Source organism: Achroia grisella, unplaced genomic scaffold (genome assembly GCF_030625045.1).
Source record: "Achroia grisella isolate CSIRO2021 unplaced genomic scaffold, CSIRO_AGI_Agris_v1 utg862, whole genome shotgun sequence".
NCBI classification, from domain to species: Eukaryota; Metazoa; Arthropoda; class Insecta; order Lepidoptera; family Pyralidae; genus Achroia; species Achroia grisella.
In genome coordinates this window covers 314229-339505 of record NW_026713046.1, presented here as the reverse complement: position 1 = coordinate 339505, position 25277 = coordinate 314229, and the positions used below count along the sequence as shown (strand labels likewise).

At 34.5% G+C, this 25277-nt stretch overlaps 2 protein-coding genes across 4 annotated transcripts in view; one reads left to right on the top strand and one right to left on the bottom strand.

Annotated features, from left to right (window-relative positions):
- The window catches only part of LOC131852795 (phosphatidylcholine:ceramide cholinephosphotransferase 2-like), a 200469-nt gene extending 188122 nt beyond the window's left edge, over positions 1-12347 (top strand). The window contains exons 1-2 of one of the 3 annotated variants that reach the window (XM_059203528.1): positions 9912-10097; positions 10854-12347. In XM_059203528.1, the coding sequence (XP_059059511.1) occupies positions 10880-12202 (1323 nt within the window). In that variant the 5' untranslated portion in view covers positions 9912-10097; positions 10854-10879 and the 3' untranslated portion in view covers positions 12203-12347. Of the gene's footprint in view, positions 1-9911; positions 10260-10853 lie in introns of those variants that run through there. The other 2 variants (XM_059203527.1, XM_059203526.1) reach the window with 2 other exon arrangements.
- The window catches only part of LOC131852794 (uncharacterized protein KIAA0930), a 61734-nt gene extending 37379 nt beyond the window's left edge, over positions 1-24355 (bottom strand). Inside the window, exons 1-4 of the mRNA XM_059203525.1 lie at positions 24026-24355; positions 13832-13992; positions 12256-12438; positions 1846-1944 (exon numbers count right to left, since the gene is read on the bottom strand). Coding sequence (XP_059059508.1) covers positions 1846-1944; positions 12256-12438; positions 13832-13992; positions 24026-24134 — 552 coding nt within the window. The 5' untranslated portion in view covers positions 24135-24355. The remainder of the gene's footprint in view (positions 1-1845; positions 1945-12255; positions 12439-13831; positions 13993-24025) is intronic.
- Between the last annotated feature and the right edge of the window lie 922 nt (positions 24356-25277).

Below are 25277 nucleotides of genomic sequence, written 5' to 3'. Positions count from 1 at the left end.
ATATACCTACCTCATACTATATCTTCATTACATAGTATACTAGCTACTCGCCCCGGCTTCGCACGGGTGTACATATATTATATATATAAACCTTCCTCTTGAATCACTCTATTTATTAAAAAAAACCGCTTCAAAATCCGTTGCGCAGTTTTAAAGATTTAAGCATACATAGGGACAGACAGCGACAGCGACTTTGTTTTATACTACGTAATGATGATGATGACACTACAAAACTGTGCACGGAAGGGAGGAATGTGATCGAGTGTAAGAAATGTAGGGTCGTTACATTTATGACGTCTACCAATACGTACGACCTTCCGTCCACTTGTTGCCGGCAGCAACAAGTCGACGCGATGTCACCCCCACTGTTTAGTAATATATTAGTCGGGTTTCTAATAACATTGTTTTGTGTTACGAAATATTTTCATTTAAATTGCGACAGCCACAATTAACACAGCGCCATCTAGTCCCGCGGTAAGCAGAGCTTGTGTTGTGGGTACTAGACAACTGATATAAATACATGCATACATTTTTTTTATGTAAATAAATACATATTATACACAGAAAACACCCAGACCTATAGAAATAATCATACTCATGAATATAAATGTTTGTACCGTGCGAGGAATCGAACCCGCGACCATCGGATAGTAAATCGGTGTGCTAAACCACTAGACCACCGAGGCTGTCAAGAGGAAGTTATTAGAGGTATACTTAAACATATAACTACATATATACTATATGTACTACTATAGTACTAAAACATATAACTACATATACTTATATGTAGTTATATGTTTATACTTGACAGCCTCGGTGGTCCAGTGGTTGAGCACACCGCTTTACTATCCGATGGTAGTGGGTTCGATTCCTCGCACGGTACAAACATTTGTATTCATGAGTATAATTGTATCATTCTGGGTGTTTTCTATGTACAATATGTATTTATTTACAAAAAAAAATGTATCCATGTATTTATATCAGTTGTCTAGTACTCATAACACAAGCTCTGCTTTGCTTGGGACTAGATGGCGCTGTGTGAATTGTCCTGAGATATTATTATTATTATTATTATAGAATAGACTGCAATGATGACTGTCTCACAGTCATAATCGTGAACGGGTGCTTGCAGGGGCTGGTCTGATGATGAAATTTAGGCTTTTGACAAAAATGGTGATCAAAGCCGGTAGTGAGTACATTTATTTAAATGTGATCAATTTAATTCAAAAATTTGTTGTACTATTATTTTTTATTATATAAAAATAAAAGCAAAGTTTCTTAATAGTTTCTTAGATAGAAAGCACTCTGAACTGACGTACGGTAGATTTGACATATGCTGGAGGTCACTCTATTCTCCAAAAATTGAATTTAAAAATGAATCTCTATTATTATACATGTACAACTTTTATTTGAAAAGAATACGAGATGAGTTTCTTGTCAGTTCTTCTCATCTCGATATCATTCCGAACTGACGGTAGATTTAACATATCAAAAGTCTGTAATAGACCTACATGAATAAAGATATTTTGAATTTGAATATATTCTTCTGGTCTTTGACGGCCTCGGATGTCTAGCGGTTTAGCGCACCGCATCACTTCCGATGATCGCGGGTTCATGTCGTATCAAGTGTCCTAACATTTTCCTCGTCTATTTCTTATCCTATTTTTTATCATAGGAGTATGTAATATATAAATAAAAATAATTTTTATTCAAATAAACTTAATATAAGCACTTTTGAAGTCATATATATTTGTTTCTTCCACTCAAGAATAAAGATATTTTAATTTTAATTGAGATATTTATCTATCAGCTTATCTCATAATCACATTACATAACATATCTTACCTCGTCGAAGTTGTCCACCATGAAGCATATATGGGGGTACGTCATCTCCTCACCCTCGCCCTTCGTATCCATTTTACGGCGGCTGGGGGACGCGTACACCTGCAACATAGGTTTATATATAACCTTTTTTAATGGATGGTGACATCCACAGAGCTAAAAGAAGTAGCCAGTAGTAGCAGTACTTCTTTGTTATTCTTCTGTGATGGTATTGCTATGATGGATATCACAGATTAGGGGGGAGGGGATTGTTAGTAATGTGGACTAATAACCCCATTGCTAGGGAGGAGAGGGGTTTGTTAGTAATGTGGACTAATAACGCCATTACTGGGGGGAGAAGGGATCGTTAGTAATGTGGACTAATAACCCCATTGTTAGGGGGGAGAGGGATCTAATCTAGGGTAACTAACCTGACCTCATGCTCATATCCTCCACTGGTGCCCCGCCAGCGAAAACCGTTAGCGCAGGCGGGTGCACTGCTAGCGATGTACCATGCCAGGTCGTCCTGCCTCTACATGGTTTCCCCTAGAAACCATCGTGATAAACTCATAGTGAATTTACCACGATGGGCTAACTGACCTGACCTCATGCTCATCTTATCATCCTTCACTGGTGCCCCGCCAGCGCAAACCGTTAGCGCAGGCGGGTGCACTGCTTGCAATGTACCATGTCAGGTCGTCCTGCCTCTACATGGTTTCCTCTAGAAACCATCGTGATAAATTCATGGTGAATTTACCACGATGTGCTAACTGACCTGACCTCATGCTCATCTTATCATCCTCCACTGGTGCCCCGCCAGCGTAAACCGTTAGCGCAGGCGGGTGCACTGCTAGCGATGTACCATGTCAGGTCGTCATGCCACTACACGGTTCTCCTTAGGAACCATCGTGATAAATTCTTGGTGAATTTGTCACGATGGGCTAACTGACCTGACCTCATGCTCATCTTATCATCCTCCACTGGTGCCCCGCCAGCGTAAACCGTTAGCGCAGGCGAGTGCACTATTATCATTCATTAAACAAAAAACGTCAACACAAAATTAGTCGTTAAAGATACTTATATTGAAGCGAGATTCAAATGAAACTAAACCATTTCATCCAAGTAACAAGGTTCAAAATTGAAAATATTTACACAACCTTCGTACGAGCCGCGCACTCATGTGAACAATTTAGTAAGACTTTAAAAGTTATTTGAACCTGAGCAGTAATAGTATCTGCTATTTTTAGTGATAAAACCTAACTTTGACGACCTCGGTGGACTAGCGGTAAAGGACACTGCTTTTCTTCCGATGGTCGCGGGTTCGATTCCTCGCACGGCACAAACATTTGTATTCACGAGTATGATTGTTAGTGTCGGTCTAGGTGTTTTCTATGTATAATATGTATATGTATGTATTTACGAAAAAAATCTATGTACCTATTTGTATTAGTTATCTAGTGCCCATAATACAAGCTTAAGCTGGCTTAACTTGGGTCTAGATGGCGCTGTGTGAATTGTCCAGGGTTATTTATTAACTTTGGAAGTTTTTTTAGTTGGGTTCTGTTGTAGTCAAGTTTGAGAACCACTGTTGCAGCAGTATTGAGAAGAATAACTTGTTACATTACAATAATTTTATAATAAATAACCTGACCCAACAAATGTTATATATAAAATCATTATCTCAGTTATCCACCACCGAGGGTAGAAAATTATTGAAGTACTAAAATCGCTATTAAAAAATAGGGGTTGATGGTAAAAAGGTGTAAATTTTGGATTATATACATTTTTAATACCGAATTATATTTATACAATAATTAAAAAAAAAAATGTTCCGTACCCCCTTATCACTTACGAGTATGAAAAATAATTTACGTCCAATTTTCAAACGTACTGAATATACATACAAAATTCCATAAGAATCGGTCCAAACATTTCGGAGTTTTGTTACAAACACTATAACACAAGAATTATATATATGAGAAGCTTGTTACAGTAATGGCTGAGTGGATTAGAACAAAATAACATCTTAATGTTAATAATATTAAAAACAACAAAGTTTGTGTGTATGGATATTTGTTGAATGAAATGAAATGAAATGTATTTATTTGCATGAAATATGGTATAAATATTAAAAGAATGTCAGTATTAATACTTTGTTACTTTTTCACGCAAAAACTACTGGACGGATTTCGACGAAACTTTACAGTAATATAGCTCATGCATCAGAGTAACATATTAATACTTTGTTACTTTTTCACGCAAAAACTACTGGACGGATTTCGACGAAACTTTACAGTAATATAGCTTATGCATCAGAGTAACATATAGGCTATATTTTTTTTTAAATTAAAGCGTGTGAAACCGCAGGCTCAGCTAGTTGGAAATATGTTATGATGATAGCATGATGACGTCGCGAGACGCGTGTACGCGACACTGACAATTCGCACTTCATTGCTAAAAGATTGCTGTTTGTATAGAAACCTAACAATATATAACACATTATACAAACGCTGTATTTAATTAAACAGGTCAGGGATAACATATATCCAACTCTCTAAATTGTGTTGTAAATAGTTATTTTTTATTATTTTTGTTTTTGTAATTTGGTTATTTGATGTAATTGTATATTCTAATTTCATATTGTACGTCCGAAATTGATAAACTGGTCGTTTCCATATATGATGTAACACAGTTATAGACTATAAATGCTTATCTTATCTTATCTTATCTTATCTTATCTTATCTTATCTTATCTTATCTTATCTTTAGTGGTGAACGCACGGACATCTGATGTGTACTTAAAAGTCCGAAGAGCAAATCCCCGGACACATGCTCAAGAAACTCAGCTCGTATTTTCTTTTAAATAAATGTTGTACATATTTACAGTAACACAGTTTCAGAGAGAATAGAGTGACCACCAGCATATGCTATTGCAAAAAACAAAAAATCTAATCAGTGTTCGCAACCTGAACAGACCCCACAAGCAGCACCCGTTCACGAGTATGACGGATAACATAGCAATGAAGACTTGTATCTCATTGTGTGGTGTGTTTATTAAACTGTATGTATGTATGTAACATGTACTGCATGATCGGAATTCCGCAAATGCGTGTAGGAATAATGTATTTATCCAATTATGACATGCCACTGTGACCATGTCACGTCCTGTCACGTCACAAACGTGTTTATGTGGTGGTAACTTGGTCGAGGTGGTAGCTGCGAACGGCAACTTACATATGGCTTTTTCAAGAATTTATAATTAAATACTTATTACATAGTATAAAACAAAGTCGCTGTCGCTGTCTGTCCGTCTCTATGTATGCTTAAATCTTTAAAACTACGCAATTAGTATTTGAAGAGGTTATTTTTTAATAGATAGAGTGATTCAAGAGGAAGGTTTATATGTATGACTAGCTTTTGCCCGCGGCTTCGCTCGCGTTAATTTATCCCCTTAAGGGTGGAATTTATCAAAATCCTTTCTATGGGGATGCCTACGTCATAGTAGCCCTATGCATGCAAAGTCTCAGCACGATCGGTTTAAAATTGACAAAGTTTCATACAAACTTTCATCCCCTATTTTGCCCCCGTGGGGGTAGAATTAATCAAAATCCTTCCTTAGCGGATGCCTACGTCATAACATCTACCTGCATGCCAAATTTCAGCCCGATCCGTCCAGTGATTTGGGCTATGCGTTGATAAATCACTATGTCAGTCACCTTTGAGTTATATATATATAGATATACATGTACACCCGTGCAAAGTCGGGGTGGGTAACTAGTAAATTTTGTATGATAACTTTCTGCCTACCCCTTTGGGGATATAGTGTAAAGATATATACATTCAAATGACACGATTAATATTACAATAGTATATTATTCATAATCACTGACTAATAACTATTGTTAATGGTTAACTTTACAATAGAACTGATGGTAGTAAATTATAGTGAAGTAAGAATGCAGAATGCAATTTTTAATTAACGCTATTTACGACATATACAAGTAGAGTAGGGTTATTTATTCGGCTTTGTACGGACAGATCCGGACTTTCTACTTTATTTACCGACTTTGAATAGTAGTAGCAATCATCATCATCATCATCATCATCATCACCATCATCACCATCATCACCATCATCATCATCATCATCATCATCATCTCAGCCCGGAAGACGTCCACTGCTGAACATAGGCCTCCAGGATAGGATCGGTCCAGCGCTGCTCGCATCCAATGCGTTCCAGCGATCTTGACCAAATCGTTGGTCCACCTTGCTGGAGGCCTTTCCACGCTGTAGTATCAATAATTGGTCAATTCAAAATATCTTTATTCATGTAGGTCTATTACAGACTCTTATGATATGTCAAATATACCGTCAGTTCGGAATGATTTCGAGATGAGAGGTATTTATTAAAATAAATATTCAATAACAAGAAAGTCCTGGAGTCATCCGAATGTGGCCATAGACTACACATCGTCGGTTAAATAGAAGAATGTCAATATTCAAAATGTACACTTCTTACAAGACAAGCATTTAAAGTTTTTAAATTTATTTAAATTATTTTTCCTTTAACGTTTTAAATTTACACAAAAGTATTATATATCATTTTAAATGTATTTAGATAATGATTAAGACGGCGTGGTTAATTTAATTGACTTATATGAAAGGAGGCAATTCTAGCTTCTAATTTGAAAAATGTCTTTTTATTTAATCAACGATATGCTAAAGTTTGTTATTGTCAGTTTATTTAAAAGAAATATATATATTTTAAAATATGTATTAATAGATTACAATAGTTAATTTGAACATATGTTTTATTGAAATATATACGATGTGAAATAAAACGATAACCGAATCAAAGATAGCAAAACGACAAACAACATTTAAGGAACACGATATGACGCCAGATGGCCGAATAGCAACAATCGTTACTAATATTCATCATTGTAATTTATAATTCCTGTTCCCGCGATTTCGTCCGCGTGGAATTTAACTTCGATTTTTCTAAAACAAAAATAGCCTAAGTTACTACTTATTACATCAGCTACCTGCCAAAAAAAGTCCCGTCAAAATCGGTCCAGCCATTTCATAGAGTAGCCGGAACATATACATATAAAATTTCATAAAAATCGCTCAAGCCGTTTGGGAGGAGTATGGTAACTAACATTGTGACACGAGAATTTTATATATAAGTTGTGTCAAATTTAGGCCCCAATTCCAACATTATATACCCCACATTATAACTTACTGTCATTAAACTGCAATTGTCAATTTATTTATTAACTTCGTCATTAACTAATTATCATTACAACACGGACATAGCTAGCAATTAAATGTAAAATTTTAGGTCTAAATGACTCATTAAAATCAGTTCTAAAACCAATGTCAGTTTCACTTTGATTTGCACGTTTTTTACTAGAAGTTAAAATTTCTTGGTATTGAATCGTAAGTCTTTTTAATTTAGGAATTTTTGACCCTAAAATATGTAGACACTATAATCCCACACTAACTAAATCTATATCAACTTTTGACTTTGATTTTCCTAGAAGTTACAATTTCTAGCTGCAGTTGAATACAATTTAAGAAAAATGAGGCCCTAAATTAGACACTATAGCCCTCTTTTTCACTTGGAGAAAATCCCTCATGCAGACCCCCCAGCCCCGGGGGAGGCAAGCGGGTAAGGCTCCTAATCACTAAAAACTCCAAGGTACGATGAAGCGTCTATTGCCCGAGTCGCGGAGACACCATAGCCCCACACTAACTGTTTCATTCATTCATAATTTAAGAGCTACGCTCTTGTTGGTGGAGCTCTTGCCACTTTCCGCGATCTTCCATCATGCTCTTTAATTCTTGATACGACACGACTCCCATTTTGTCCTCAATTTGTTTGATGTAGCTATTCCTTGGTCTTCCCCTCCCCCTCTTTCTTAACTGTAGTAAGTCCTAATTCAATGTCATTTTTGGGGCTAAATTAGGCACTATCCCCTAAACTAATTATATGTGATGAATCATAGTTGCTATGGAATTCAAATTGCTAGAATCGTCTAGAAAGTTTGAAGTTAAAAAACAGCATTTTTAATGATATTTCATAATGAATAATTTCTAGAATGTTAACACTTGCATTGTCTATCTCTGTCTATGTAAATGACGAACACGCCTGGCAATAGTTGTCATGTACGGGATTTTCATTTAATGTTAGACATATGCATACGTATGTACACAAAGTAAGTGAACTGGCTTTTAAAAATAAAGAAATTCATTTGAGTTTCTAGCCAGTTCTTCTCAATTGAATCTGTATATTGAACAGGATGATAGTAATACAAAAAAAATTACATTAATAAGCGACTAGAATGTCAAATATTCAAATATTCATGCAGGTCTATTACAGACTCTTATGATATATCAAATCTACCGTCAGTTCGGAATGATTATAGATGAGGAGAACTGACAAGAAACTCAGCTCGTATTCTTTTCAAATAAATGTTGTACATGTTTACAATAATACAGATTCATTTAGTTCGAGATGAGAAGAACTGACAAGAAACTCAACTCGTATTCTTTTCAAATAAATATTATACATGTTTACAATAATACAGATTCATTTAAATTCATATTTGGGAGAATAGAGTGACTACAAGCACATGCCATTGCTAAAGCAAATAGTCTAATCAGTGTTCGTAACGTGGACCTGTCCTACATGAATAAATTATTTTGGATTTGATTTGAATACTCACAAACCATCTACCCTAGCAGCCATTAAATATTAATACAATATATAATTAACCGCGCGAGATGAGACGTAGTTTTCCACGAGGCGACGTGAGATGACAGACGCTCGTGAGGCCCATGTATCTTATCTACCGTAGACAAGCGATTACGAAATTCAATAACAATTTGCTTAGTATTTTTAAATATTCTTTATTACATGTATAATACAGTAATAATATAATTTAGAGACAATGTAAACAAGTTAACAAAGGTAGACTTATCCTTAGATTTCTTCCAACCCAAAACAGTGGGATAGGTGGTATCGCAAAAAAGATATCAAAAACAACTAAACAGCCCCATTGCTTGAAACATAATGTTAGATCGACCTCTGTGCGGTCCCCCTGAAAAACATCGCGGTCAATTTCTAGCTGAATAACTTGATTTCATGCTCATCCTATAACCCTTCCTGGTACCCTACCAACGTATACCGTAAACGCAGGCAGGTACACTATTACGTTATCATTGCAAAAAAATTACGATTTGTACAATCTACTACATAAACAGAAATAATTATATAAATATATATTTTTTTGTTATAATTAAAACTTTCATACACGTTTGTACTTTGTGTTATTGCTACGAATTTCCATAAGTGCGGGTTCATTGATGTCGTCTTTATGGGACATAATGTTGTTAGTAGGGCTGCGGGGTGACGGGGTGATGGCGGCGAGGGGAAAGACGGGGGTGGGGAGGGGGCGGCGCGCGCCTCCACCGACCAGCGTTGAGCCATGTCGAACGGTCGCTTGGCTCGACCTGGGAAGCGAGACGCACTGTGTCGCTCGCATTTAGGCCCATTCTTGACTGATCGGCGCAGCGATTAATCAGTTTTTTCCGGGGTTTTGTTTAACTGATACCGGTAAAGCAGTTAACACACCGTTTTTATTTCTAAATTTCATCCTTATTTGTCGAGAAATTATGTTATCTAAAATATATTTTAAAACGTTAGTTATCAGTAATCAGTAATCTGAATTACACCTCTAGATACTCATAGATTAAACTTCACTCATTAATTATGTAACGCATAAACTTGAAATCTTTAATATTATCAACTACATTCAAAGGATCAATCTTTAAATATAAATATGTATGAATACTATACGTATTTCCCTATTTACATTATTAAAATCAAACCGTTTATATATTGAGTCATGTATTTATCAGACTAATCGGTATGATTCACGTCACTCTATTCGATGACTCGTAAAGCGAATTGCCGCGATCGCTGTCGTACCGTCCAGTCAGGTAGCGGCCTTATTGTCATTGTCCCGACAACGCACGATCGCAGCCGAACATTGTCGAAGCCAACCAGTTCTAAATCAGTTTCTAGTACGCGCCAGCCGCTTCGCACGCGCGCTCGTAACAACGAAATATCCGTTTGTTTTTTAATACTAATTCCTAACGCGATAAATACTGCCGTCCGGTACGTGTATTGTAGTAAGTGAACGTCACCATCGACCGTTGCAGTTCGACAGCTAAGCCTTTGACGAGTGGGCCGTTACCTGTGCAGTGTAGTGAGTGCATATAGTTTTCCATTTCGACCTAGTTTACGTGACTTTGTGATTTTACTGGACGCGAAGCGGCCCCTCCGGCTTTCTATCGGTAGTATAAGCACAGAACATCGGAATCGATGAGCATTAGCGTTCGACTACGATGATAATTGAACCATTGATCGTGTAAGTATGCCGCGACCATATGATTTTCTATAGCGTGGATCACCACTAATAAACAGTGACTCCATGTCAACACAAGTACGAGATACGTGTTGTCGCGAGCGATCTAAATTTATCCCTTGCATCTTGAGGCCCTGAATCACTATTCAATTGAGATTGAGACAGATACGCGGCGTGACTATGGAATAGATTCATCAGTGGTTAATATTGTCATCTGATATAAGGAAGAGGGGTACACAATGGCTGGCGCGCCGCGCGTCTCCCTGTCGCGCAATCATACCCCACGGTCTTTGAACTGTATCTCGTGTATTACGTATTTTGTTTATGCACAAGTTGACATTTCTAGAAACATGCACTGGTCCACCGGTATATTGTGTGCGTAAAGTAATTTAGATAAATATCTATCTCGACTCAAGGCAATAAGCGTCTGTAAGAACATTATACATGAAAAATGCAGTGCTAAAAGTATTTTTCAATTAATCTATCACATGGAGCGTTATCTACACTGATTTATGACATATATTGAATATAATCGAACTTCGAGCAAAATGTATGATAAATATAATTTATTAATATTGAATTTTCTCTATTTTTCAGGCACATTCCAACCGAATGGTGATTGGATGACGATATCGGCCCGTTCCCCGGATAAAGAGCCATCGCCGCCAAAACAAATCAACTTTGCGGAGCCGCTGGTAGAGTCTGTGCGGGTGTACCTCGCCAATGAGCTGCCCTCCAAGGAGCTAGCGCTGGTTCCCCGAGAGCCCAGTCCCCCGCCCCCGGCCACGCCAGAGCTCTGCGATGTTGACATAGCCACCCACACTGCGTGTGAAGAAATCAAAGGCATCAACTTCGAGCCTCGTCTAAAACGAAATGACTTAAACAATAACGCCTCGCGGCAGCAAAGCGAAAGGAGCCAGAACGGCGACATGCCTAGCCAAGCAGAACTGATGCAGCGGCAACCTCTGCTAGCGCGCGGTGTAAAAAAAGACGCGCCGCAGCCGACCACCGACGAGTCAGACCCGGACCAAGACCATTCGCCGCAGCGCACGCACACCGGAGACTTCATCGTTGAAATACCCGCCGGGACTGCCAGGGAGGAGAGATATCCAAAAGAAATATGGAAAACTATAATATCTTTCGTCTTCTTGTTCCTATGCGTGTGCATCAATATGATGTCACTGTCGTTAGTGCACGAACGACTGCCTGACAGGAACACGACGGCGCCACTCAACGACATTGTACTGGACAATATAGATGCCAGAGACTGGGGCCTAGCTGTGTCAGAATATCTAATCATGATATCAACGACGGTGGCCACGCTAGTGATCATCTTCCACAAACACAGATTTATAGTAGCTCGGAGGTTGTTCTTCATCATCGGCTTGCTGTACCTGTACCGATCGATCACCATGTTCGTGACCGTTCTGCCGGTGTCGAGCACCACGTACTTCTGCAGCCCTAAGAGCAACAACACGACACCGCTGCTCGTCTTCAAAAGAATGTTTTACTTAATATCAGGCTTCGGCCTGTCTATAAACGGAAAACACACATACTGCGGGGATTATATATATTCAGGACATACTATGGTTCTTGTGTTAAGTTATTTGATAGTAGCTGAGTATTCACCAAAAAAATTGTGGCCCGTACACTGGGCGATGTGGGGTTCAGCGTTGCTGGGCGTGTCATTCGTGCTGTTGGCCCACGGACATTACACGGTGGACGTAGTGATCGCCTATTACGTGACTACGAGACTGTTCTGGACGTTCCATTCGTTGCTGGTGACGCCGCATCGGAGCAACGGCTACAACAACTACATGATCCAGCGCGAGTGGTGGTACTGGCTGTTCACATACCTGGAGCGGAACGTGCGAGGGCCGGTGCCGCGACGGTACGACTGGCCGCTGCCGTGGCCGCGCACCAAGCTGTTCAGCCGGCTCAGCTAGTGACGCGCTCGTGCAGCGCTGCCACCTCCAGAACGTGTATGACGCTCACTCACCTTCTGCGAGTGCCTCTTCAGGACCTGCAGCTCCTTCGGACTGGTCCGCGTGCAAATGGCCAGCGTGAGCGTGTAGTCGAACTGGTGTACAATCAGATTCAAGTAAACAGTCTCTTCCCAGTCGATTTCCGGGTCGCCGATGGGCAGTTTCTTTGAGTCCTTGCGGAATACCTCGACGTCAGTCTGTGAACAAAGCGACAGACAATACGGTTGAGTGGAACTGTGGGCCTTTACATTCTCGTTGGACCGGTGGCGGACTGCGTTACAAAACGCATTCGGCTGTGCTTAAGTGACCACAATAATATGTGAGCGTGCGTGCGCGCGTGTAATGTGATAACTAGATCGCATAGAGCTCATTACCAAAAGCGAACTGTTCTACATTCTGACAACCTCGTACCTATGCTTTTATTGTTGAATAGAACTGTAAGATATTATTTTTATTTGACAAAAAACAATGCGATCGAAATGTCATGCTGTTGATAGAATTTTTGTTTTTGTAAACAATATATTTTATAAGTGGTTATTATAAACGATTTGAGCTGCTATTTATTAGCGAAATGTACTGTGATTAGACGACATGGTGGGCGGGACGAGTGGCGGCAGACATGCGGCCGACGCACCGATGCACCGGCAGCGGTGCAGCCGGACCACTAGATACAGAGTAGTGCATCATAGTCGTAATAACTTCATAATATAAGAAATAATATTTTTGTATTGTATAAAATAAAGTACATAGCTGTTATTAAAACATACTTTTTGTATTTCCAAAGAATTGTCTAATAGAGTTTTGTAACATCCATATGGTGCTAAACTAGAAAATAAATGAGAAATTTTCAATGAAGTAAAATTAAGTACTTATTCGCACCGAAATCCTGATTGGAGTCTTCTAGTGTTCACGAGACAAGAAATGGCATAATAAATTCATTGATAATGTTATATTTCTTTTCAAAAGTGTGATAATAGAATCGACATGCGACGATCTACTAATATATAACTATTTTATAATGTAACCTGCCCAAGAGCTACTGTGCATTACATTACTATACGTTATGCAAGGTGTAGTACGGTGACCACAACACAATCCAATCAAAAAGAATAATAACATTTATCTTCTAAAACTATGATATAAAATTTAGAATATATACAAACTAAACATACAGATATCTCACTATTTATTAGTGACATATCTGAGGATTATAAAACAACATCCTCTTCAAACTATGTACACGATAAATAATTTTATCTCAATTTTGATATGATATCTAATACTTCAGTGTACAATGATACCAATTATATTGGAGTTTTATGTGAAAATATTACTTATATTATTATATACATATATACAAGACATCATTCTTCCTATGATGTTGGTACAGTCTGCCACTGATACTTGACTCACTAACTGACGCTGACAATACAGCATCTTACATCTTTTACCTTGCTATATTCATATTAGAGACAGTTTTCAAATTCCTTCTCCGCAGTGTTACTGTATACTTCTTTGAATTAATTAAAATAATGGTAACTGGTCACTGCAACTGCAGTCTGCATGTACAGTAACAAGCATTGTACTTACCTCATATTTGGGCAGGTATCGAGAGGATCCCTTCACGTGGCGCTTTCTAACAAAGAACAAGAGGTCGTCGCAGTCGATCGCCTGCTCCTCTTGAAACAGGAAGTGACGCACAAACAGATCTGTCCAATATGTAGTTCCTTGTAGCACTACAAAGCCGCTATCTGTAACACGAACAAGAATGCTTGTGTGCTGACCTAGTTGTTCCTACAATTAATATTCTCCAAACTTAATTGCAAGAATCCATTGCGAATTTCAAGTGCAGCACAATCGTTGGATTACTGAATTCGATCCAAATAGTTCATATTGTAACGTACAGTTAAATTAGTAATTATTGTAGATAACAACATGGAAATGTCTGAAGTTAGATTTGTGTACTGTAATATTTTATATATGTATAAGGTATAGGGACCTGTCAGTAAGTCGCTTGGAATGTCTGAATGTAAAATATAAAGTGCCTTCAATGTACACATGAGGAAATGTGTTTTGGTAGTGTAATTGTTATGTTGCTTTAGTTTGCAGTGGCGCCACCACTTTGTGTTATATATTTCCAATTTGTTACTCTTAAATGATTGTAAAAACAATTATAACAAACATGTGTATGCAATTGTACACACAACGTAAACTAATGCATCATAAAGCTATCGAGCACTTTCTATCATCACAGTGTATTAATACCGGCATTAAATTTATTTATTCCAACAATATAATGATTAAATATTTATTGTTCAATGAAATATGATGTATTTAATGCTGTCATTACACAAAAATATTTCTCAAATTTGTGTATAGAAAAATTTCATAATAAAATAATATACATATATGTATATGTATATAATTAAAAGTTAATTTGTTTATTAATATTATAAGTTACTCAAAACATTAACAAACGAAGTAAGATCCCTGAATTCTTTAAAATTGCATGTCAGTAATGCATAAAAGATGATAATATTACAGAAATAACTTCTCAATTCAATAGTAAGCGAACCCATGTTTCTTTGCATCTATTTATTTATTTATTATTTTATTATGAAGCATATTTTTTAAGGAAATATTAAATAGGGGCACATAGACACGAGTACCTGATAATATATTTAACAGTTACGGCTCATTCACACTTACATTAGTTAATGACAGACGTTCCTATAATGCAAATCGAATCGGGTTTTAATACCATTCGTTAAGTCAATTACAGATGATGCATATTGAAACTATTTTTATTACCTATATTAAGTACTATTTACAAAAAAAATGTATTTACTCAATTTGTCAGACTGCTGTCTAATACCCTAGGTAAGAATAAAATCTGAAACCAAGTTAGGAACTAGATGGCGCTGTGCAAATTTGTTCAGAGTTATTTATTTATGACTATTATTAAATAATATAAATACTGTAGGCATTAACAGTATATCTATAATTTTATTAGAATTTACTACGGTAATTATTGGACGTATAAAAAAAATATTCAAATTGTATAATGTCGTAACAATTTGTCCTATGAGATTCGTATTTTTGGACACATGTTTCACTTACGACAATTCATAGGTCCTCCGACAATCGTGTGTATATATTTATGGAAATTTATAGGACAGTAATTACAACGATTTATTTACGATTGGTATTAAAAAGCGATTCGTCGATTGTGAATGAAGCCTTATACACGGCTCATATGCATAATGTTATTCCTATCACAGAAGAAAGCTATTTATTGTGTTAACGCTGAATCTCAGAGTATTTATTGTCAGCTGTATATAAAAAGCTTCTGTTCTGTACCCACATTGCCTTATAAATTAACTTAAGGGAATGCCTAATAATAATATTTTTAATGTATGAAAGTTATTCATACATAGCAGGCTACCAAATTTCGTAGTATGGAAACATACAAAAATGTTTTACTATATCAGAAAAGATAATGCAATATTTTAAAAAACAAAATGTCTGAACTACACATGATATTAATTTTGTAAAAAAATCAATCAATTTTATGTAAATGTATTTTTAATAGTAACTAAGCACATTGCTCTGTCTGTTTCGTGTTGGGAATATAGAGGTGATATTGTAAAAGCTGTTTACATAAAATAAAAATATGCCATTCATAAATAATTCTTTCTGCAAAATCATTTTGTTACACTTTGCCTCGATTTGTCTACCACACAATTATAGTATTTCAAATTTAAAAGAAATTGTTAAAGTATATATTTGGAAAAATATGCCATTCATACATAATTCTTTCTGCGAAACCATTTCGTTACACTTTGCCTGGATTTGTCTATCACACAATTTTTACAGTATTTCAAATTAAAAAAAAATCATAAAGTATTTATTTGGAAGAACTAAGAGAGAATACTTATTCCATTAAGTTATACTGTAAAAAAATGGTTATTTAATATTTAAACAGTTCTTACTAGTTAATTACTGAATGCAGGAAGTGTACTGTCATACAACTAGCTTTCCGTTAGGAAGACGTCTATTATAAACTATCCCGGAAATCCATTGAAACAGTTTGAAGTATCATATCATAACATTACTAAATAAGTGCCAACTTTCATACAATTAAAACGCCACATTTATGTATGACAGAATGATGAACACGCAAACAAAGTTGTTCGGTTTATGTAAAAATACCTACTATGACTGGAAATCTGATTATTAACTTTATTACTAACTGCACTTGCAACTGCATCTGCGTGGATTTTAACTTTATTTTTCTAAAATAAAAGTAGCCAAATTACTCCTTTTTACATCAGCCGCTTGCCAAAAAAAGTCCCGCCAAAATCGGTCCAGCCATTTCAGAGGTTAGCCGGAACAAACAGACAGACAAAAATTGTAAGAAATGTTATTTTGGTGTATGTACCGTATTTATATTCATATGCATGTAGTAAAATACGGTTATTTTAATATTACAAACAGACACTCCAATTTTATTTATATGTATAGATGTCTATGCTTCATAATAAGTACTATGGTTATTTAGAAGACATTTTGGTATATTTAATCTGAAGATTAATTAGTACTACATATTTCCAATTCTCTGGGACAATTCTTCCTTACTTTTCATTCCTATTTTTCTTCCTGGACACTTGTAAAAACATGTAGAAATGATTTAGACAATATTAAATTATTTGTTTATTTTCTACAGGAGTAAAACTTGGTTAATTAAATGTTTAATGATTCCCACCAAAACAGCTTTCCAATACCACTTCCGGACAACCCTATTCGTCGGACACCCTCCGAAAAGGGTGAATCCGGGAAACCCGCTTATATATATATTGCAACCCTAGTTATAACAAACCACTCACACAGAAATAGAACTCTATGTTCTTTGTCATTAAAACTTTAATCGTAAAGCAAAAAAAAATGTACTCCACGCGGCTGGAGAAGTATGAAACTTGGCACAGCGGAATACATGGAGAGGCCATGATATTTTTTTATAATAATATTTAAACAACATTATTGTTAATAATATTACAAATAATGATAGTGTGTATAAACACACTATCATTATTTGACACACATATATCAAATAAAAAAAAAACTATGGTGACTGGACGATCAGTAATTTTACAGCCCCAATAAATAATTACTAACTGTATTACTGAACTGGACGGTGGGTAAAGAATTTGACGTTCATAAGCGGCTAAAATGTCCTACATGAAAAAAATATTTTTGAATTTGAATTTCAAAAAGGTATTTTATAAAACAGACTAATCCGCTAGGAATGATTGTTCTTAGTCGATCAAATAGATGTTAAATATTTTTAGTTGTAATGAGGCTCTATGATATTTGAGCTGTACTGTTGATGTTACATTCCTTGTCGATGCAAGTTTTCTTTATGCATCATATATGAATGAAATAGGATGAGCTATGGAATATAATAGAACTACATACATGTAATGTGTATCTATAACTGTTTGTACCGATGCTGTTGTATTTTAAAGTTCATATTATATGTGTTTTCCTAGAGGTGGCATTATTATTTATTTGACTCCCTCTTACCCCAGACTAAGATATGTTTATTCATCAGACTAAACAACCTTCGATATCCCACAAGCTATGTAATCTATACATATAAATAAAATTGGTGTGTCTGTTTGTAATATTGAAATAACCGTTTTTTAATACATGCATATGAATATAAATACGTTACATACACAAAAAAACATTATTTACAATTTTAGTCTGTTTGCCTGTTTGTTCCGACTAATCTCTGATATGGCTGGACCGATTTTGACGGGACCTTTTTTGGTTGGTAGCTGATGAAATAAGGAGTAACTTAGGCTACTATTATTTTAGAAATATAAAGTTAAATTCCACGCGGACGAAATCGCGGTAACAGCTAGTATATACTAAATGTAATGAAGTGGTAAGGGGAAATAGAGGGGAATGTTAGGTTGACCTCCCCGCGAATGCCCCTGGAAACCATCTAAAAATGAATAACCAGCAATTAACCCCTGCTTATTTAATCACAACGGGCAAACTGAGCTGATCTCATCCTGACCTCCACTGGTGCCCCACCAGCGTGTACCGCTAGTGCAGGCGGGAAATAGTCCAAAAGGATGTCGCCACAAAGGAAGCGGCAGATTTTATAAGCAACTATAAATTAAAAAAAAAGAGTGCAGGCGGGCGAACTATACCATAATCATCAATAAAAAAAAAACAGTAACAATCAAGCAAATCAAGTCACGTCATGAAAGTAGTCAGGCAGTGATGCCAAAATTGTAATGAAACCCATATTTCTATATTAGTCAAATAACGTAAAATCAAAAATGAAAATATAAAGAAATTTTCACATAATAACTATGCATAAGAACCAGAGTGACCGACATAGCCCGAAGAATTGCGACTCTGAAGTGACAATGGATAGGGCACATAGCTCGTAGGACAGATGGCCGTTGGGGCAGTAAAGTCCTCGAGTAGCGACCACGGACCGGAGGACGCAGCGTGGGAAGGCCTCCAGCAAGGTGGACCGACGATCTGGTCAAGATCGCTGGAAGACATTGGATGCGAGCAGCGCAGGACCGATCGTCGTGGAGATCTTTGGGGAAGGCCTATGTCCAGCAGTGGACGTCTTCCGGGCTGCGATGATGAACTGTGCATAACGCACCTTTTTGTATGATAATTATTATTATATTTTTTTATAAATACATTTTAAATATTTTATACTTTGTTCCTTTTTTTTATTGTCAAATTTGAAATATATGTCTTCACCTACAACGACCGTAGTTTCTCTTATGACTAAATATAAAAATACAGTCCTTAAGAAACATCAGTCATTAAAAATAACCCTATTGGCAATAGAGGGATCATAACATGGGGTGAAATTATATTATTGGGGTTCCAAACAAATATAATCATATAGAATGCATATGGCCTAACATTGTACATGCATCTGTCCATCTGTCACAATGCTATTGTTTATTTCAAATTTTGATTAGATTAGGATATTTGTAAAATTTGATATTATGGATATTTTAAACTAGCTGTACCGGCGACTTCGTCCGCGTGGAATTTAACTTTATTTTTCTAAAATAAAAGTAGCCTAAGTTACTCCTTATTAAAAAAGTCCCGTCAAAATCGGTCCAGCCATTTCAGAGATTAGTAATAGCCGGAACAAACAGACAGACTGACAGACAGACAAATCTTGTAAAATAAATATTTTGGTGTATATACCGATTACCGTATTTATATTCATATGTGTGTAGTAATAAACGGTTATTTCAATATTACAAACAGACACTCCAATTTTATTTAAGGTAAAGGGCCATATTATGGAACATTGTACTAGTTTATGAAACAAGTGATAAAAATCTGAATTACAAATAATTTCTAACGTATTCAGTATTTATAATATTATCTTTATGATCTTTAATAACCTATTTATTGATTAAATTAATTTATTTTGGTAAACACCTTAAAATGTATAGAAAAAAAAAATAGTGAAATGCACGTGTCAGGTTGCATGAAAAAAGACTGTCTTTTAGAGTTAGAGAATGACAGGTGTCATCACAATTGTTTTAACAATTTGAAATATTTGTCAATGATTCAAAAATACTTGAAACATGTTAATCAAAAGTTTGACTTATAATCTATTGATTGATATTGAATTTAAAGTACTTTAATAAGGTATTTATTTTTTATTTAGGTGTTTCATAATTGCCGCAAAAATTTCTAAACAGACCGTATTTATGGAACAGTATATTCAGTGTTCCACATCCCCCTCACATTCGATTTTCTAAGTTGTCCGTAATTATGAAACAGCAATAAGTGGACAATATTTAGTTAATTTCGTGTTAATAATTGTTAATTAATTATAACAAAGCAATTTACGTTAGAACAGTTTATATTTATAAAAATTTGCATTTAGATAAGTACATAGATTGTAAATTTCCATGAAAATAAAAAACTAACCTCAAAAATGAATAAGCTGGATGATAAATATTGTTTTATGTTAATTAAAACATATACTTAAGTGGAAAACCTGCCTGAAAAAATTAATAATACTTTATTTTATTCAAAATTTTTACGAAGCACCTACATATCACATTTTTATAGATGTTTTTAAATTAATAATTTTTATAGGTAGATACATTTTTTTTATTGAATTTGATATCTTTATTCTATAGACTTGTTTTATATTGTTATTATTAATTTTGATTGTTTGGTATAATTTTTATAATTTGATATTGGTTGGTTTTCATGAAATAAATAAACTAACTGTCAAAGAAGTGACGTTGGTAAATTTTAATTTTTAGAGAAAGAACAGAACAGTAATAAAATAATTTGATTAATAATCAAGTCGAATGATAAAACTAATGATTACATGACACTTAACAATGATTGTCATTCTTCTAATAAATATTCTCCTCTGATAAATACCAGTACCCAGTCTCAACAAAGCGGCCATTCCTGAGGTAATTACTGTATGAAATTATAGTATAAAATGAACCTTTAGATATGGTTACTGAATCTCATTCTGGTATTAATGAAAGTAGTAATTTAAATTGACTAAATTTAACTAATATTTTGTTAATATAAATTTAATATTGTGCGTAATGTTGGTGATGAATTAATATTTGAGTTGAATTTGAAGTCAAGAAAAAATGGATTAAAGTTGAGTCATCAGGTAAACTCAAACTACCTTCTGCTGGCATATCTGATCAATGGATGCAATATGACTCAAAAAAAGAAACTGATCGTAAAACTAAAGAAGAAAAGCTACATAAAAGAAAACAATTATTAAATGAGAAAAAAGTGATAGCTGATGAACGGAAAAAGCTACTAGAGAACGCATTACTACAAAGGATCAAAGAAGAAATGAAATAGTTGAATTTTTGGTTTAATTTAATGTATATTTGGTTTTTATATCTTGTTTATTAATCCTAAGATTTGAAACTGTTCTTGTCATATTTACTTTGTAAGTGAATATTTATTTATTGCTTGTTTATTCATATAATTTTTAAATCTAACTGTATTAATAATTAATAATAAAACTTTTGATACTATGAATAAATAAATTAGTAACTGAAAAATGTTTTTAATGTGAGTACTTCAGTTCATTTTGAGTTCCATAATTTGGGACATTCCCGATGGAACACCCGTACGTGTTGCTTTAGACTGTTTCATAAATACGGCCGTATGTACTTGTCTGTTATTTTATTCAATTTATTAGCATTTTCAACTAAAACTCACTTGATAATAATTATTATCACTTCAGTAGATATCAGGCAAACTATTAACTTAGAAAAATTCAATGTTTCAACTCTATTTTTTTTTAAACAATGTAAAATATTCAACTCCTACTCAAAAGGTGTCTCATAATATGGCCCTTTACCTTATATGTATATATATATATATATTTTTTTCAGTATTAATCTATTTAATACCTGTAAAATTGCACGGCCATACTATCTCTGATCAACATAATGCATATATTACAAATATATAGGATGACAAACAGTCACCTAGAGGGAGGGGGGGGGGATTGTTAGTAATGTGGACTAATAACCCCATTGCTAGCAATGTACCATGTCAGGTTGACCTTCACATGATTCCCCCTGGAGATAATTGTGATAAATTCATGCTGAATTTACCACGACTAACTGACCTGACCTCATGCTCATTTTATCCTCAACTGGTGCCCCGCCAGCGCAAACCATTAGCATTTATAAGAAAAACAGAAATCATCTCGAGTTAATTATTAATTGCTTATAATTGAATGTAATGACACAAATATAGTGGTACATTTTTCACCAGTTTCTAAAGATCCCCTGACTAGACTATTCCAGCTTTCATTGCGACTAGTAATTTATCTTGTCACATACAGAAATGAGACATTTTTATATTGTTATGAGATAATAAATCATTATCAAAACAATGTATTATTTATTGTACCTATTTCCACCACTCCACACTTCCTCTCAGTAACTCAAAGGTTGACCGGAAGATATCTCTCTTTTGGGACAAGTCTGCAATTATATGCCATTATTTTTTAAGTCAATTCTGTCCTTTTATTTATAATGTTATTGTACTACTTGTACTCACTAAACGATTACTTGAATGACGAGTGTGCATGACAATAGTTGTTCATGTTCGAGATTTTCATTTAATGTTAGACATAGACACCTATATAAATACCTATGCATTGTAAATAAACTGGATTTAAAAAAAAAACTAATTCAATTGAGTTTCTTGCCAGTTCTTCTCAATTGTATCTGTATACTTAACTGGAGCGTAGGGAAAAAATTCAAATTAAAAACTAATTTATTCGTGTAGGACATTTTAGCCGCTTATGAATAAATTAATTTTGATTTTTTTTAAAAATTACAAAAAAGTATTACAAACAAACAAACAATTATGAGTAGCTGCCACTGCTCTTGAATAGGGATTTTAGACTGTAACATGTTTTAATAAAGAAATTAGTTGTAATGTATAATTCTTGCCTATTACTGCTTTAAAATTTCACACAAATTGCCGTAGTTCTACATATTCATTTATAATAACAATAAGTGTGTTTATTATGGCATCAATGGCCCATTTGTTAATAATTTACATAATAATAATAATAATATTTGAACTCAGAAAAAGACACTCAACTCTGGAAAGTTTGGACTCAGAGTGCAAGGGACCGAACCCTATGGAAATACTTGGAGGAGGCCTATGTCACATGACAGACTTGACATTCAGATGTGGGGAAAAAAATAAAAAAAAAAAATTGTAGACTAACAGGACCGCAGTTACTGCTGTAAATTTGTAATGTAATGTTATCAGTAAATAAAGGCTTTTATTATTAAAAAATAATTTACATATTTTACATCTAATGTTAGTAAAATCCTTAATTTTATTTTATTTTATTACAATATATTTACACTACACTAACAGTGGTTATAAGTTGTTAAATCTTTGCCTAACAAGTATAATTGTTGTGTAATTGGTAGGTCAAATTTATTTATGCTTTTGCTCATGAAATTGTATACATGGTGAACTTATTGCCTGATGGCATTCTCTACCAGTCAATAGCATACTGATCAGAGATAATAATAACATCTCCTTAAGCTATTCAGTTTACCAAACTAACAAGCTTGTCAACAGACATAATAAATCAGACTAAATATAAGAAAAGATATAGAAATACTCTATACATATTCTAGTCACAATGAAATTGAGTATCAAGCATTGAGAATCAATAAAAAAAACAAAGCACATAATTTTGATGTGTAACTTAGTGATCAATTAATATACATAAGGCAAACAATTCAGTTCTCTATTTACTGACAATTATAAGTATATATGCCCTAATATGATAAGTGAATTTAAATGCAAATGATTTATTTACATAAATACAATTTGTTCAACACATTTATGGAAAAATACTAGTAATTTGTAACTACACTTACTAGAGACCTGTTAATTAATTAATTAGGAGTTCAGTGAAGAGATAAATTAATTATAAATTATATTTAATGAGAATTAAATTAGATACAACATGTGAAATCAGTAAAAAACAATATTACATTTCTCTGACCACTTCATAGAGAAGCTGTCCTTTGTTTAGAAAATATAAGTAAATATTTCTTAATATCTGGCTATACCGTAAGGGACAAGGCGTGAAGATAAATATATAGTATCGTGATTGTTTTCAAAAGCGTGGGATAAAGGGATTTGTTGTGATTAATTAATTAATTTGAAAACAGTACTTACCATCTTTAAGCAACTGTCGCATCTCCTTTGTCCTTTGAAAATTAATTTCCTCCAGCAGTTGCTCCAACATCGTCGCATTTCGCAAGAATGTGGACCCTCCCAAAGACATTTTTCAAGGGGTAAATAATAAAATTCCGCGAATTTTCCCGAGTAAACAATCGAGTGTCAACACACTCCAACTACAGAGGCTAAAGGTAAATAAAGCACTCGTATTTGTACCCAGGCACATGTTACCCATTCAGGGATAAGTATATAGAACGACATGAATAACGAATAACACTATCAGATATTTAAATAGCCCACCATTTTCACAAATCCATCACAGAACGAAAATCCACCATTGATTTATTACTTTTTAAAATTTTGCGGCCCCTGATTGCAAGTTATTTGAACTCATAATGTTGTCAACATAAAATATTACATATATTTAGTATGTTTTTAAAGTGATTTTTAATTCTATAATATAGTTTTACAAAGTAATATAATTTGAAAAATGCAAATGTACTATGTCGTAGATAAACTTTAGCCATTACAAGTAACTAAAATAATTTTGCAATCCTACATCATTATTAAATTAAATTTGATGACAAAAGATCTTTTAAAACTTAAATTTATGTTTCATCAGGACTTATGAAAAATCTTGATTGTGTATAAATTGCGTGTGAAACCCAAGTCTTATTTATGAAATTATTAGTACAGCAGTACAAATTTTATATAGAAAATGGCAACTTTGAACTTTGACAAGTGAATAACATTGACATTTGCCTTTTGACAAGCTGACTTTTTTTATTTTTTTATTAAGTATTTTACGGCCTTGGAAATCTCCTTTCAGCCAATTGACAAGCTGACAATTTCAGTGGTGCCAGATTGGAGGTATTCACTCTAAAAGTGAGGAACTGAGGAACTTTAAAGGAAGAGCACCTTAGTAATCTGACAGCGCTGCGCCGCGCCGTGGAAACAAATGTTTTAAGGGATTCGAATAAATTAATTATATTATTATATTACTTGTTTTAAAATTATAATCACTTATCAAATTCGTATAAACACGAAAATGACATACTGTAAAATTTTAATTTTTTACTGGAATACACAGATACGAGTATCAAATTACCTACTTTATTTAAGTATTTTATTACTTCAAGTGTTTGACAATAATTTGTTCAAATAAATATATTTAAATGGCTTGTACCCACAAGACGAATAAAGAAAAAGAAAGAAATTAGAAGTTGACTCATTCATGGGGACAAAAAAA